At 39.1% G+C, this 16,738-nt stretch overlaps 1 protein-coding gene across 7 annotated transcripts; it reads left to right on the top strand.

Annotated features, from left to right (window-relative positions):
* Nucleotides 1–4,836: 4,836 nt before the first annotated feature.
* On the top strand, nt 4,837–16,715 carry LOC5515043 (galanin receptor 2b-like). 7 transcript variants are annotated; one of them, XM_048728619.1, is made up of 3 exons: nt 4,837–5,099; nt 13,846–14,015; nt 15,082–16,715. In XM_048728619.1, the coding sequence occupies exons 2-3, from the start codon at nt 13,979–13,981 to the stop codon at nt 16,293–16,295; spliced, it is 1,251 nt and encodes a 416-aa protein (XP_048584576.1). In that variant the 5' UTR covers nt 4,837–5,099; nt 13,846–13,978; the 3' UTR covers nt 16,296–16,715. The 7 variants fall into 7 exon arrangements, with proteins under 7 accessions (XP_048584576.1, XP_048584577.1, XP_048584574.1 ...); XM_048728620.1 differs by lacking the exon at nt 4,837–5,099 and adding an exon at nt 5,840–6,379; XM_048728617.1 differs by lacking the exon at nt 4,837–5,099 and adding an exon at nt 9,670–9,996.
* Nucleotides 16,716–16,738: the final 23 nt, after the last annotated feature.

The raw sequence follows: 16,738 nt of genomic DNA, 5'->3' as shown, positions 1-16,738 counted from the left end.
ACAAGAGGTCCCGTCTCTTCAAGCTGCACTACACTTCACTAACCTAAACGGACGTCAAAGAACCACTGGGGACGCAAACCCTCTGGCAGTGACCACCCTCAGTGACAGTGCTTACTAACAATACACACAAGGGAGCATTTGATGTGGGGCCCAGCTCTGTTGTGCCTTACGCACAAGGAAGAAGGTGGAAGAAGTGGGAGTTATTACATAGAGTAATTTTGCGGTCGTTTCGAGCGTTCCCTTCGTCGGAGCCCTTGTTTTGCGTGGTGTAGCTTGTGTACACCACGCCTACACATCTAGTTTTTCTACAGCTTGTCTGCACTCTTTCTAGTTATACCATGTAAGAAACACAATTCGTAGCGGGCTTCAAACTCACTACCGCAGTACTGACATTTCAGGCCCTAGGATTTTTCTTGGGGGGGGGGGGGGTGCGGAATCCGAAAAAGTGGACCAAATTTTTTCGGGGGGGGGGGGGTAATTCTCTGATAACAAACTGACAACCCCTGAAAGAACAAAGAGGGATTTTTTCTATGACTTTGTATATCTCCACGAGACTTTTATTGTCGGATTTTGCTACATTGGTATGATTGATCTAGATTATGCTTTATAATATTGTCTACAAATAGCACGTTCTGGGCACGGGCCTGCATTCTATCGACAAAATTGAAATAAAGGAAGACTCAAAAACAATATTACATGGTCTTTAGTTTTATTTTTCACTATAAAGTATTTTTTGTACATTCATTTATAAGCCACTGGCAGTAGTCTTGGGCTGTCTGTGTGTAGGCCAAGGATAAGATTCCATTTCATATTCTCCTGCTGAATACGTCAAATTCTAAATACGCTACTTCCTCAAGATCCTCAAGATCTTCAAAATACACTCACGAAACTAGACAGTGGGTAGAAAGGTAGAAACGGTGGAATTCGTTTTCTGTACACAGTCCTACGATAATCTCAATACAAGCAATGCTTGGTCAAACACAAAGCTGCGAACGGAATTTCAGGACTTTGAAAAGTGGCTGAAGGCCCCAGCATTTTTGGTTGTATAAAATATAGAGTTATTTCCCATAAATCAATACCTAATTATCAATGTTCAATAGTCTGGTTGTTCTGTTTTTCCCCTGTTCCATCGTGTTCATGAGACAATTTCCTTCTTCAAAACAATTTATTTCCAGCTTATTTAATTGTCTCATTTGTTTTGCATTTAAAGGACTCCATTTAAAGTACTCTCGGTGGCATAAGAGATTATAGAAAAATTCAAGCACAGGTCTTATTTGTCTAGTTAAAGAAGTTCAAAAACATGCACAGTTTCATATTGATAAAATATAATAGATTAGTGTGTCTGGATGTAAAATAAACGATGAGTAATAAAGATCTAAAGCAGTGTTTACAATGCGAAGGCGAAGTTAGACGGAACTTTGTGCTGACGCCGATAAATCTAGATTTATCGGTCTTATTATTTGTCATAAAAAGGGCCAGACGACGCCGAAAGGAAAGCAATCTGGTTGTTTGGCGGCGTAATAATGATATGTGATATTGCTACCATTTCCTTACTTGAATTGCAGTAAAAGTTCCTAAAGCTTAAACTTTTTCCTTAGTCTCTTAGGCCAGTGATATGCCCCGCTTTTAGCGCAAGAGGACAGTGGGTATCAGGCGAAAATAGGCCATGGCCAATTTTTCATGAATTTAAGCTGTTAAAAACATCTATTAAAAGATTGGATAAACTGGAAACGCGATCATCAGTTTATTAGCTTCTCAGTTCATTAGACATGCGTTGGGTTTTCCGTGGAACCGCAACCGATATACACATTGCGATATAGATAAAGAATCGTTAAGAAATATTTAATTGAACCGGCACTTTCATCATGATAATCAAAATCAAAATGATAAAGACCGCTTAAATTCCACACTTTATTAAATGTGGGCTAATAAGTAATGTAACGTGCTCCTGCCGTACCGGATATAACGGTAAAGCATGTGAATGTGGTATATTCATGTAGCCTTGCGTGTGTGACCTTCAGCCGTTTCTCCCTTGCCACACTAATGTCAATTCTAGGACCACGGAATTATCCTGAGCGAGAGCTTAAAGAGAATAAAAAAAAAATGCTGCAAGCAAATTTGGTAAACTACTTTGAATTCGCGAGTGAGTGTGAGTCGATGTCTCGACCATGCGAAAAAATGTATTGCGCAAACATACAAGCGCACCCTTGCTATAACATACGAATTTCGAGGGGCCATTTGGGTGCTTTCTGCATTGCGTTAGATTTCTCCTTACGTAATGTTCAGTTGATCTCGCCTGTTTCCAGCTTGTTATCATAGCCTATTTGGGGTCACTTTTAATTGAACGGCTATACCTTTGCGAAGCTCACCACTGTTGAGTGTAGTCAAGAGCCGATATTACGAAATAAATATACAGGTACCGCGTCTTCAAGGTGCCGTAAAGAAATACGCACCAAACTTACGTCGAACTTATATCCTATATTTATAATGTTTTTATTGCAAGGGTGCTACTCTGTACCTTGTTAAACGATTGCTCTGAGGGAAGCAAGAGAAACTATCAAATCTCACCCGACAGCAACGGTTTAGTTCGGGTACAGAGAGCGGAACTTGGGTCCTTGTTATTGCGAAGTACCTACCATGGAGTAAAGCAGAAACTAACCAATAATCCGACAGATATCTCGATTTTGGATTGCTTTGTATGTATTCCCGCATGTATTTTTATAGGCTTTATATTCTTAAGTGTTATTCTGGCAAATGCATTCGTGTTTGTTTGTAAATGTAAGCAACGCTTGCGGAGGTCTTGCAGGACCGGATGACGCATGAAGGGGCAGTAATCATTTAGTAGGCGTCGATAAAACTGTTGCGTGCCTTTCATCTTTTTTAATTGAAGCGGACGATTTTAATCGATATTAGAAGCACTCTATTTTAATGCTACATGATTACAAGATCTCTTCTTGTCAGTTGAATTTTGCGATTTTGAAGATGTTGAACAACTTGATAAATGAAAAGGTGCCGAGGATTCTCCCAACCACTCTTGTACTATCGAGCTTCAACAAAAATATGTATAGAAGCTGATTTGAAGTTGTTACCAGACTTTAAATTAAGTATGCACAAAAAAATATGTTACGCACCGCCCAAACCATAAACAATGCAAAAAATCGTCGGGCAAATTAGATTTTTAGCATACAATCGCGCCTGTTATCCTCGCTGCGTTAACCACAAGACACGGGAAAGTTTTTGCGGAGCACCTGCGGCCTATGCAACCTCTATTATGCTACTTGTTTAAGCATTGCCATGAGTTATCAAATATTATCTTAAGAGGCATGCCTCTTAAGTCAGCTTTGGACAAGTGGCGAAAATAAGTGAGAATTTCAGTACCCCCTACTAGACATTTGCGTAAGTAAAAAAGCACGAGCAGATGTTTAAAGGATGTCGAGCGGTGGGAGTTTGAACCAATGTTTGGTTAATAACCACTCTGTTTGTCAAATTGCTTACGTAAAGCTCTTGATTGAGTCTAGAAATTTTCATCCAGCGGAAGAAATATCCCATAATAAATATAAACCCGGCAAATGCACTTTTTAGTGTCCTGCTTGTCACTTTGAGGCCACTTCTCCAGAACAGCGGAAAGTCACAGACAGCTATAGTAGTGGCGCCGAGAAAGACCACAGAAAGTTGGGTAAGAACAATTTGACATAAAATACCAAACTTTCAAATCCTTTTTTATCTTAAAAACCTGCAGCAACTTTTAATCAATTGTGACTTGTAGCGCATTTTCATTTCTTTTAAAGGCTTTCAAACTAAAATTCTAAAAAGGCAAAAAGTCGTGTGCGCGACATCGTGGACTCTATAAATATGACTTTGATGAAAAGGAAGACCTGGTAAAATGCGGCCAAGAATATGACAATTTGATAAAAGGAGGAAACCTGGCCAAAGATACGACTATCCTTCCCTGTTTCGCTAACTTACGAGTGTTTATAAGGACATTGCTCTTTGTTGAGGCTTGGCTGTTCTTACTTTTGGAGCATTTTAAGGCTGAAAATGTTCTTAACGATGTTCTTAAGAGAATTATTACACAAATAATCAGCAATAATATTTAAGGTTGTTATTATGAACACAATTTGATTTTGCATTTTAGAACAAATCACACTAAAAACAATATTTTGCTGCTATCTGATCCTCGGTATGTTCTTAGTATGTTCTTAGAATTTGGTGAAATCTCATGCTGGACGTTCATATAAAAGAAGAGTGTATACTATCTCTTGACAATCTTTTCCTCTTTTTACCCGCGTCTTCGCCGGGTTTCCTGTGCTCAAAGAACCGTGATGCAGCTTGGGGCCTTGATAGAACGTGTTGTTTCCAATGACTCAATTCAACCACAGGGAAACCAATCAGACTCCCGGGTAAGACCATCTGAGACTAGCCTGCCAAAAGTACTCGTAACAAACGCATTTTTTTCTGATATTATTAAAAGACCTACATGATATGACAAACTAGAAATACTGGGGCGAAAAAAGAGAAGCCAATTGAAAAAAGATACTGGCGAAAGCAATAGAGGCAATACGTGTTTTCACTCTATGGAATCGCGTATTAAAGAGACATAGAAGAAAAGAAATTACAACGATATTATTATCAATCGCTTTATTTTGTAGATCATATGACGCCATTAAAGGCTTAAAAGGGGGCGATTAAAGCACAAACTGACTTCCTCAGCTTTAAAAATTTAATGCTCTATTGTCATACGTCGTGATATAATGCTTCTGTTATATGACGTATGGCAATTGAGCATTAAAAAGTATTAAAGCATGAATTATAATCAAACAAAGAGTTTTGTACATTCCGACAAAAGACATCTATTTTATTACAAGAAAGGGGATACTTTTGAAGATTGGGTTTAAAAAAGCTAAGTGGAAAATTTCGCGTAGGAAGTCCGTACGTGACGGATGCAAAATAGTAATGTGAAAAAGGTAACAAGCAGACTGTATGCGAATATTCACTTTGGCATAATGAACAAATACAGATCTGCAAAGCGCTCCTGTCATTCTAACAACCAAAAGTAAACACCCATCTAGAATCCAACTAAAGGTTCCCGCCAATAAAGGGTGAGTCTTGCTTGATTTTTTTTTTTTTTAAGGATTGGCTTTTCGGAACTGTAAAGATTCTATGGAATTTTGCAGTTTATATAACACGCCTTAGTTACATAAGAGAAATATCCCTCTGAAAATCTCCAGCGTGATGCAGTCTTGACGCAAGACTCGACAAATACAAAGATTTTCTAAATCTTATACAAACAGCTCTTCTTGATAACTCAAACACTGGAATGGGGCACTTTTAATTGTCACAATATGCAATATACTGAGCAAATTCCTCTTGGTAGTTGATAGTAAGCCCTATGTTCTCTAAAAGCCTAGCTACCATTAAGAAAGCTGTGCACACAGCTTAACGAACTTGTTGGAATTGACTCGATTTTGTTTGCTGGCGCCCCTCCCAGTCTCAAAAGTGCTTATTTAATCCTCTATTTTGAATATTCACTCAGCAACAGATGTTCTTGTTTCTGAACTTTCTCTAAATTTCTCAATTTTGTGTCGTAGGTTGAGTAATAAGTATTGCTTAATCATATTGATAATGCTGGCTCAGGTTATTTTGGCATGTATTTCGTGAGGAAAGAGGACGCGAAAGATGAATTCAATACACCCACTTCCTCCATCAAGTACGACAAACTGTTTTCCTGGACAAAATGGCGCCTGGAATATTCTTAAATCCGTCCTTTACAAAAAAAGTAAGCTTCTTTTAAGAAACAAGTTCTTTCATTGTTTGATGTTTAGGGAGAGAGTGAGTGGGTTTAAGACAAGATGTTTGAAAGGTACTCAAAAACTACTTTTAATTAGAAATAAGTTTATTGAATACAAAAGGTAGAGTTGAACTAAACCATAGTTGGAAATGAACAAAGCAAACATATCACAACATATCATTTAAATTGAAAAAAAATGATAACGTCATCAAACCTCTACCCACTCACACGCCAGATTTTACGTGCGCTGCTTTTGTTGCCTATGTAAGTTACTGCGCATCATCAGAATATGAATGCCACAATGCGTCAGATTTGAGTGCAGATGCTCGGTTTGTGCTGACATTTGCGACAACGATAAAAGAAGTTTGGGCGCCAAAGCCTTTTCGATAATAGATGAGTCAGGATTAGCTCATTAGCCTCATCTCTAGACCTAATATTAACACTTCCTTCACCTATTATCACGCTTAAGTGCGTATGGTAAGCCCATAATCTAGTGAATGAAATTTGTTCGCAAAGAGTAATATAAGAAAAAAATTACGCAAAAAGAAAAGATACCCAATAAAAGACGCATTTCCGGATAGAGAAAGCCGGGTAAGTATACTGGCCTGCTATAGACTTAAAGTACATAAGTTTACTACCTCAATCAAAAGTGTTTTGGGGACAGATTTATACATTGCAGTGCTTTTAAGCAAGTTTAGTGCATAATATTAAGGTTCCCTTAGAACACTTTCATATTAATATGTAACCGTTTTTATTGTCGGAAAAACTATCCAGACCAAAAGGGAGCTCTATTAAAAAAGATTTCACAATCTTTATATACAGTAGAAGGGGCATAACCTAATAATATATGATAATCTAAGGGCACAATGAGGACATATGACCGATGTTTTTGCAAAAAAAAAAAAAATGCATAAAAACGGTTTAGGTGGACAAAAAGTCATGCCTCTTACTTTGTTATTGATTTAAGAAGCCAACCTATTTGCCCTTCTGTGCCTTCTATGTAATATAAGGGATTGAAATAAGTGATTAAATGATTTTGATTTTGATCTGCTGCTTGGCTTGATGGAATTAAAATACAAATTCAAAATGTCGACAGTGTTACAGGTTCAGCCCTTTTACTTTCCCTTTTTTCATTATTTTTGATACTTTTGAATGTGACACTTGTAATTGCAATCGTGAAAGCCATTAGCTTATTATCTGTTCGCTCTATCCGGGCAAAGAATTCCATAATGTGTACTCTTTACAGAATCTAGGTTGACTTTCATAAGCACGAAGCAAACAAAATGTTTCCTCTGCTATCTGCCATCCGCAACAAAAGAGTCAAACGCAAAATGGCTTGTCTGGCTTTAGATTTGCGCCTTGTCTGGGAGCTAGGTTGATTTAATACGATAGATGAATAAATGTATTCGGTGGTGCGTGTATAGCGCAGGGATTAAAATAATAACAAGTCTAAATAATAAGTCTAATCTTAGCAGCATTGTGCAGGAAGCGACCAAAAGTAAAAAAGAAACCTTATGTGGAATATTCATCAAAAACTAAGTATGTTTTTAGTGCTTTCTTTTGAAATAACCTCCTGAAACAGATATATTAAAGATAGTCACAACTGATTTCCTTTCTTGATTTTTTGTAGAAAGCCCTATTCTTTTCCTCTAAAAACCCTAAACAAGATAAAATCGCTGATATACCTATATATAGTTGTATCTCTAATAAACATATGGCCTTTTTGTCGTTTCCTTTTTGTTGTTATTGAAAACAAACGGTTTATCCTTCCTTTTTTTCAAAATATCATTTAAAATACATTATTATTTTTTCGAGAAGCTGATATTTGACTTGTATACTCTTCGCAAATTCAATGATTTAGAATGAATATTCCGATATTTTATATTGACAATTTTAAAATGTTTTCTTGCTTTTTTCTTACGATGAGTTTGACGACAATATTTTTCCAGAAATCTATTCTATATTGACGATTATAAAACATTTTCTCAGCTTTTTTCTTACGACGGCAGTAAATCTTTTCGAAGACAATATTTTTCTAGAAAAGCCACAACACAAACTTTTATCGTAAAGGAACTGCGCCTCCCGTGCCCTAGAGGCTATAGATGTTGAGATTTACTTGTATCTCTTTTGTTGTATCTCTCCGTCTTCATGTAAGTTGTCAGAGTTATCCGAGCGGCAGGGGCGAATTCAGGATTTCCATAAAGTGGAGGGGGAGGGGTGGGAGGGGGACCGAACCAAAGGGGGCACTACTATATAAATATGTCTGGACGTAAATTTGTGAATTTTAGCTCCCATACATTTTTTCTAAAATGTCTGTCTTCCTCCCGGATCCGCCATTGTAAGGATGCGACTTGGATGGTCTTGGATCTGGCGGTTCTTCGATAAAAACAACAATTATACCATTTTCTGGAGAAGGAGAGAATCGTGCGTTTACTCAAAGCTAAGCGCTCTGTAATCAACAATGCGCCGTAATTAGACGTAAGCCGGCTGTAAAATCTAATTTGAAAAAAAAAATTATTTGGTTCTGTCGGTACGTTACCTACCTGATATTAAAATTATAGTAATAAAAAAAGATAATTAAGAGGCATTCTATTAAGGAAGACGGGGGTTCCTCTCGTTTCCGTGACACTTCAATGACGGTCAAGTTTCATAATATTCTTTATTTCATACGGATGGCCCAGTGTGTTAGTGCGTTACCGTATGGGGCCTCTCACCTCTGCTGAAACGGGTTCGATTCCCGGTCGAGACATGGATAATACCTTTCTGTTTCTCGGCACGGAATTTGACTTGTTGGACGTGAGCTTAATAAAGAAGCTTGTGTTCCTAAGTTCCTAGATGGAACATTCTTAACATGTTAGGATATAAAATGGTGTAGCGCTTAGAACAATTATTGATTAGGCGCTATATAAATCTTTATCTTATATCTTAGATCTTATCTTATAATTCAAGCTTATTGTTTTCAAGGAACGTACCCCAAAGCTAGGAATTTATCCTGCTTTGATCCATTAAGTTTCAAGTGCGTTAAACGAGCTTGTCACTTTTCTTTGGAGTTACAAGAACGTATGATGCCCAGGAGTTGTTGCAGGACAGTACCCAGGGGGGGGGGGGGTGGGGGTTGCGGTGTGTGCAGGGGTACCTCCCTACAACGGCCCATAGTCCACTTTTGGTTCTCAATAGACGTGCTATTTGTAGACAAAACATAAAGCACAAACTATTTTATCATCAAAAGTTAGACTTTTTTTGCAGCCAAATCCGACAATAAACGTCCCGCTTTTGTTTTATTAGAAAACTCCCTCACTGCCTCCTCCCCCTACCCCAGAAAAATTAGGTCTATTTTTTTCGGATGTCGCACCCCCCCCCCCCCCTCCCCCCCCTAAGGTGTAGTAACAATTGATTAGAAAATGTTGCTTGATGGAACGTATTTACGATACCTGTGATCTTGTAATATATTGTATTTCCACTGTATTTCTTCTGGAATGCTTCGTAGATTTATCCTCCATCAAACTCGCCGCTATCTCCCTTGGTTTTCAAAGGCTAGATTTCACCGTTCTTGAACATGTTTCGATTTGTGTTGCGCTTTAGTTAGCTCGATGACATATTAATGGAAAATGATACTTGATAACAGTTTTTATGAAAGTATGAGCATCTAAATCATTTTTTCCAGTCCATCCCGTAATTCGAACTCCCTTCAAAGTTCGATTTACACTCTAGTTTTCTAGGGCGAGTCACACAAAAAGGAGGACCACGAAATAAGTATTTCTTACTTTGCGATGCCCCAATCTTGTTTATGATAAATATTATTTTAAAAAAGCGGTAGAAAAAAAAAACCTCTTAAATGTGAGCCTCCACTTCTGTTGAGCTAATATAACAACACTCTATTACCCAATTTAAACTGATCTTCATAAAATATCATGAAAAGACCTTTACTGCGATTTACCGCAAGTACAGATATAATCATTTGGATGCGTCTCTTCTGTTTGGAGTGATGCAGCAAAAACAATTTTATCTGATAAAACTTTTCACGGATATGACAAATGAACAGTGACCTATTCACCCCAGTACATTATCCTTGTGCTTGAGTCCTCTCTGCATCTACCTGTGCACGCGGAAATTCTTCAAAGGTATATTTGAATGTAATTCAGCTTAAATACCCAGCACAAGTTGTGAACTAGCTGCAGAATCGCCCATATTGGACGTTTAGTTAAAGGGTAAGTTTACATTCTATGTCAGATAGAGTTGTTATTGGTTTTACAGAGAGGCGGCATTCAAATGGCGCATTATTTCTTCGCAATTTCATCTGTTTCTCGCTTGAGGCTGTTTTTGGTCATTACTATAAAATCGTTAAAACGTTTCACCGAGTTCTTCTCGTGTTGAGACCTACGCTTCCAGTAACCTCTTGTGAAAATTGCGTTTTGGCGTTAGAAGAGAGAAATAAGCGCTTCTTAGAAGCTCGGATTCTATATTGGTCATCGTTGGGACGCGAGTACGCAATTGAAACAAATTTCCCTTGAAAACACTATATCTCTTTTTGTAAGTGCATTGTTAGATTTCGAAAAACATAAACATGTTTCTAGTTTATTCTTGGTGCCTCATGGAGCGTACTAATTGAAACGATTCAATAAAACTTAATAAAAAGTTCGTACCAAAGTAATACTTGTGAAAACTTGAAACACAAGTTGAAAATGTTTTTCCGAAAAGCTATAGTTTAAATACATATACTTTAACCGAATTTTGTTTAAAGAGAGGCTGACGGTATAGAGTAGTTTATCTTTACATGTCTAAGTCACATTCGTAAACTGAAGGGGTTTTCTCCTGACGTTTTCACTAAAATTGATCTCAAATCATATAAGAATCAATGTCTTTATCAGTTATTTATGTAACGTGTTATATTCATTGGGATTTCAGTGGAGAAAATATCTATTGAAGAATAATAGGGCTTGCTTTTTTGCCTAAGGGTTGGAGGTACTTTAGTGTGTTCTAAGTATTCCATCGGAAGTGCGTTTTATAGCACCACAGTATTCGCTTCTACTATAGAGTCTTGTCTTCCGACAGCCGTTGGGCAGGCTTCAACGACGCGCTGTGTCCTTAAGCCCAGATTGACACAGCGATAACCAAACCCTGTAAGTACAAAAAATGCGTTCGATGAACCGTGTGATTATGCCCGTATAGAAACAACGTGATTTCTTTTTTGGCGACCTTGGGGTGTATATGCACCCCAGAGAACAACGAAGTAGAGAACGCAATGGAATCGCACGATGTACGGAATTGATTCGCTCACAACGTACGTATTTGACCAACAGCAAGTTTGACTTAGTTGCTGTTAGAATGTGGTCTTGCTATTGTATGAGCGCGTTTAAGTGTTGAACATGACGGAGATATCATTCGCATTAGTCAGCCGGTCACGGAAAAGACATGTCTTTTTATGCGAATTAGGTGGTCTTAATGACATCTTCTTTTTAAATTTGAAAAAAATTCCAACGCGCAACGTTAGAATTTTCAATTTTCTCGGATTGAAAATGACTTCTAGAAAGTTCGTGAAAAAAATTGAGTAACCCCTCAAACCTTTTCTAAACTGTTCAAATACACACGATCGTGCAAGCAGTGAATTGTAATATTGTCAATAGGCAATTCTATAAAGCGAAACGGTCTTTTGGCATTAAATAGCTTCTATCAGTCTTTAATTTTTCACCCTAGAAAACAGCAATTGTGAGCAAGGCATCTATTTACATCGGTTAGTTTGAGCCTGAGAAATGTTCCATTGAATTCCAAATTTGTTTTTAGATAACTTTGATAGCTTAGGTTACATCTGATAGATCATCAATCACATAATTCGTTTTCCAATATGTGTAGGAAGAAAGTTAAGGTTTAACTGACAAAGATTCTTTAACGATTCTTACAAGAAGAAAAGAACGAACATTCAGTGAATTCAGTGATTTCGGTGCAACTTAAAACCCTGCGCATGCGCATTGCGAAGAAATACTATAGAGCTACAGAAATCACAATGACAATGGCCGTTGCTTCATTTCATTCCAGAATTCAGAACACTACTACCGTAAGGCCGAAATGCACTCCTTCAAGACTTTGAGCTTTTTTAGTTTTTCCTTGATCGTCATCGCGATATTAATGTATGCCGGGACGACGAGAGCTACCAAAGCTACCTACTCGCTAATAACTTAAAATAATTCCCTTTTCATTCAATGTAAAATGAAATGATTTGAAACATTTTGCCGGTAATATCACTCGCCACACAGTTTCTTTCCTATGTAGTACAATTATTATAGCAATCGACTTACACCGTTCGTTTTATAACTACATCGAATTTGTTTTATATATATTCGATTTTTTTCGAGGAAAGAAAAGGCGCTGCATTGCTAGGAAAGAAACAGAAAAATCATGGACGCCATTGGCTAGCTCCCCCTTGCTTGAGTTTAAGAGGATATTATGACGATGCAGTGAGCTTGGCTTGTCAGTAACTAAGAGATTCTGTAGTACCATTATGTCAACATTGTACAAAAATATTTAAAAAATAATCAGTAGGGGTGCGCGGCTTTGCGGTTGCCTTGTGAGAATCTTTCGCCGGATACGTGCTGCCTCATGGGGTGAATGGCTAAAATCTCGGCTCTGAAAATGACGAAAATGTTACATGCAATATAGGAAAACGCTTTATTTATTTGCTCATTTGATACCCATAAGAGATACGGACGTTAAGGTATGTATTTTGTAGAAGAACAGCTGGGCACGTTAGCTACTGATACGCCCTTATATATACTCACATTCAAGAAAAATAATCTGCAATCAATTGTATACGTTTATGGGTGAAGTCACTCGCACGTGAAGTGCATTTGATCATGTTTCACATGATGGCAATTTTCACTGTACAAAAAGTAAGAATTTACATTTTAATATTATTCTACCGGATAGCGGCGAGGGGTTCGTATCACGTTCTCGTCTGAGTTTACTGGATTTCGAGTCAATACATTGCAGGTATTTACGTCTAGCGGGTGCAAATCAGTAGCAAGAATGTGTAGGGATTTCTGTCTAAAGGTTGCATGGATGGTTCGTGTTCATGTGGGAATAGTTGTTTTAAATTTCATGTTGGAGAATGAAGAAGCATTCTAGCTTTCAACACTGATGTTCAACACTTTCTAGTCAAACAAGAAGAGCCTTTGCCAGAAGGTTTTGGCGTTTTTTTTAATGAGGTTTGCTTAATTCCCGGAGACATTATCTTCGAAATTGAATTATAATGTTTCAAATATTGAAACTATACTAGCTTATTGACAATACTCAAGCGAAACATTGTTTTTAAGAGAAGTCTTCTTTTAGGAATTCGGGTGAACAGAAATAAATTGGGGACATGTGGACTTAACCCACGCGTGCCACATTGTTTTTTCATTTATGTTGCATCCTTCCTCGTGTTATTAGATTTTACCAAACGGTTAAGGGCAATTAGTTAATCTCCTAAGGGTTTTATAAATTTGCGCTCACCACATTTCAACGCGCGTAGCAACATCTGATATATCTTTTAAAAGCATATTGAATATATTTTTAAGACTGGACGAACCAATATCAAGGTCCCCAAGGGTACATCCTTTATGTGCTATGAATGGAAAACTCATCGAACCATTTCTGTTTATTTTGGAGCATGCCTTGAGCTCACCCTGTCGCGACGGGTCTAAGGAAATTGGGACGGAGTTTTGACTGTGATTAATATAAACCTTTTTAAGTGGAGAAAGAAATGCCGCTTAACGTAATTTTAACCAATCGACTTTAATTAAATTGTATTTTATATTCAGATAAAATGTTAGTTGTCTTTAAACCAGGGCGCGGTGTACTGTGTGCATACGTTTGAGCACCAATCGGTTACTGGGTTAACACATCAAAATGTTGAAACTCGGTATATCTCCTGGTGTCTTTATTTTCCATTATCTTTCACTTGTCATATTAGCAGAAAAAAAATACAGTAAGACAGATCATTGGCAAACGCGAATCCCTTCATTGCTTTACCAACGATAGGAGGTAATATTATCTAAAAAAATCCTTTTATTCTACTCGGACAGAACTCCCCAAGACATCGCATTAGCCAAGAGAGGACACTCTTGGAGCGAGAGAAACAACAAAGCAACAACAGCACCAACAGCAGCACCAACAACAGCACCAACAAAGCCGGAAAGAGCTGAGTGAGTTATCAGCATGAATGGTTCAGAAGTACAGGAAAACCTCACGGCAGGTAAGATGTAAACGATTTTAAACTATACGTCGTGCATAACCGATCTCTGGTATTATTCTATTATTCTATTTTCTTGCTTATCCTTTCTCCTTTCTCGCCTACCTATATAATTTTTTTTTCCTGGCATTTAATTTTTCTAAATTTTTTTCCTGATGCTGTTTACTTTGTTTTATGCTCACACCTCAACCAGTAGATTTTAAAGTCCCAACCCTTTCAAAACCTGTTGATGAGTAGTACCTTAAAATGATTCTTCTTACATAATATCGTACTCTTTAGCATGTTACTGTACTTAAGGCCTGGCTAAACTAGGCGACATGTCGAGCGCAACATGTCTCCTAAATGTTTCCTAGTTTAGCCACTACCAAAACCATGTAGTGCACGACATATTTTGTAGAGCGACACCAAAATGTTTCTCAACTATCTGAGAAACATTTTTAGGCCCGTACCCAGATTTTTCTTGGGGGGGGGGTGCGGAATCCGAAAAAGTGGACCTAATTTTTCCGGGAGGTGTTTCTCTGATAAACATCTTACCACCTCTGATAGAAAAAAGAGGATTTTTTTATGCCTTTGCAGTATCTCCACGGGACGTTTACTGTCGGATTCGGCTACATACCAGAATGATCTAGCTTATGCTTTATACTTTTGTCTACAAATAGCACGTCTATTTAAACCGAAAGTGCACCTTACGCCGTCGTAAAAATCTGACCACCTCCGAAAGAAAAAAGAGGATTTTTTTATGCCTTTGGAGTATCTCCACGGGACGTTTATTGTCGGATTCGGCTACATACCAGAGTGATCTAGCTTATGCTTTATACTTTTGTCTACAAATAGCACGTCTATTGAAAACCGAAAGTGCACCATCCGCCGCCGTCGTGGGGAGGGGGGGGGGCGTTCGCACCCCCTGCATCCCCCCTGGGTACGCGCCTCTTTGTGGTTTCTACAAGATTTGGCCCGCGCTAAAATGTCTCTTTGGGTGGCTAAACTAAGAGACATGTCGCACGCTACGTGTCGCCCTCGACATGTCGCCTAGTTTAGCTAGGCCTTTAACCTCTCTGCTGTCTTGTAGGAAACTACACGGATAACCTAGGGTATCAGGAGCCTCCTATTAGCCTCGCTCTCAAGGTAGGCATGACGACAGCCTACGTGGTGATCTTTCTCATCGGTTTCCTTGGCAACGCCATCGGTATCTACGTGGTATGTCGTCAGACGGGCTTCCGCATGGTGACGAACCTGTTGATTGCTAACATGGCGATCGCTGACTTGCTGGTGTGTGTGTTTTCAATGCCTGCTAGTGTGGTCCATCTTTACATCCGTAACAAGTGGCTCCCAGGAACATTCGGAATCTTCCTGTGCAAGATGGTGAGCTTCTCGATGTTCGTGTCCCTAGCCGCCTCTGTCTTCACCATCGTGTTCATCTCAGTCGAGCGATTCATCGCCGTGTTCTTTCCACTCCGCTGTGAGCTCCTGAAACGTCCAAAACTATTGACAGTAATGATCTGGGCAATCAGTGCACTGGTCATGCTACCATCGTTGTTCCTGTTTACTGTCTGGACAGACGAGAGACATGGTGAACATTACTGCGTTGTGTCCTGGCCGTGGGGTGATGACGGAGAGACGTTGCGCGTTCTTGGCCGCTTCTTCACTCTGACTTTTGTCTTCATGTATTGTTGTCCAGTGCTCTTTCTAGCCATTCTCTACACCATGATCGCACGCAAGTTGTGGGTGCGGGCCATTCCAGGTAACGACACCCAAAGCAACCGGGGTGCGACACAGAGGTGCCGCAAGAAGGTGATCAAGCTGTTGATGGTGGTGGTAGCCCTGTTCGCCGTCTGCTGGTTCCCGACCCACGTTATGCACTACTTCCTGGTCTACGACTCAAACAGGTTCTACCACTTGTCCGATGAGACCAAGTTCCTGTCGTTCTTCGTCAGCCACGCGAATAGCAGCATTAATCCAATCCTTTACATCTTGCTGAACGAAGGCTTCCGCAAGGATTTCAACAAGGCCATCTGGACATGCCTGAGCAGAAGTCGGGACGGCTGTTGCTCTGTACCGAGAGTGTTAAGCCACCTTAAGTCAAAACCCAACACACGTACCAGTAGCAGTTACATGGGCCCTTCCCAGAACAGGAGGCTTTCACTGATGCAGCTTCTGCAAGCGATGCGGGGAACGATAGGCTCGGCGTTAACCCCAAACACGCGACTGACACCCGTCGACGAGGAGCAGAAAAGAAAGAGCAGCTTTCTGCACCAGAAGAGAAATAACGAAACCAGGTTCTAATGAAAAAAGAAAAGCTTAGAAAGCATTTCTTCTCAAACAGGAAGGAACATTTTGGAGTGTGACAAGAGTGAGATAAAGCTTACTGCAGATAATGAGGCAACTAGATGTCTATTGTTGTGAAAATGTCAAGCTTTTTTACGACGTCGGAACGACAGAGCTTAGTACTATCTGCCTCTATCCTTTAACCGTGAACAGTTTTCGCGTAAGCTAATGTTTAAGTCGCGCACGAGTTTATCTAATTTCTCGCTCGTTGATTCTCAGATAACTCGAACTCAAATCTCGGATAACTTCCCGCGAACTCCTCTCTTGTCGATTATTGTTCTCATTTTCTAGTGAATGAGTTCCATCAGGCATGCGTACTAAAATACTAATGTAAAATCGATTTGTTAACTCGAATCCTGCTAACTGGAAACTCCGTAACTCGAAGTCCTGTTAACTTGAAC

Source organism: Nematostella vectensis, chromosome 6 (genome assembly GCF_932526225.1).
Source record: "Nematostella vectensis chromosome 6, jaNemVect1.1, whole genome shotgun sequence".
Lineage (NCBI taxonomy): Eukaryota > Metazoa > Cnidaria > Anthozoa > Actiniaria > Edwardsiidae > Nematostella > Nematostella vectensis.
This window is presented reverse-complemented; position numbering and strand designations above follow the sequence as displayed.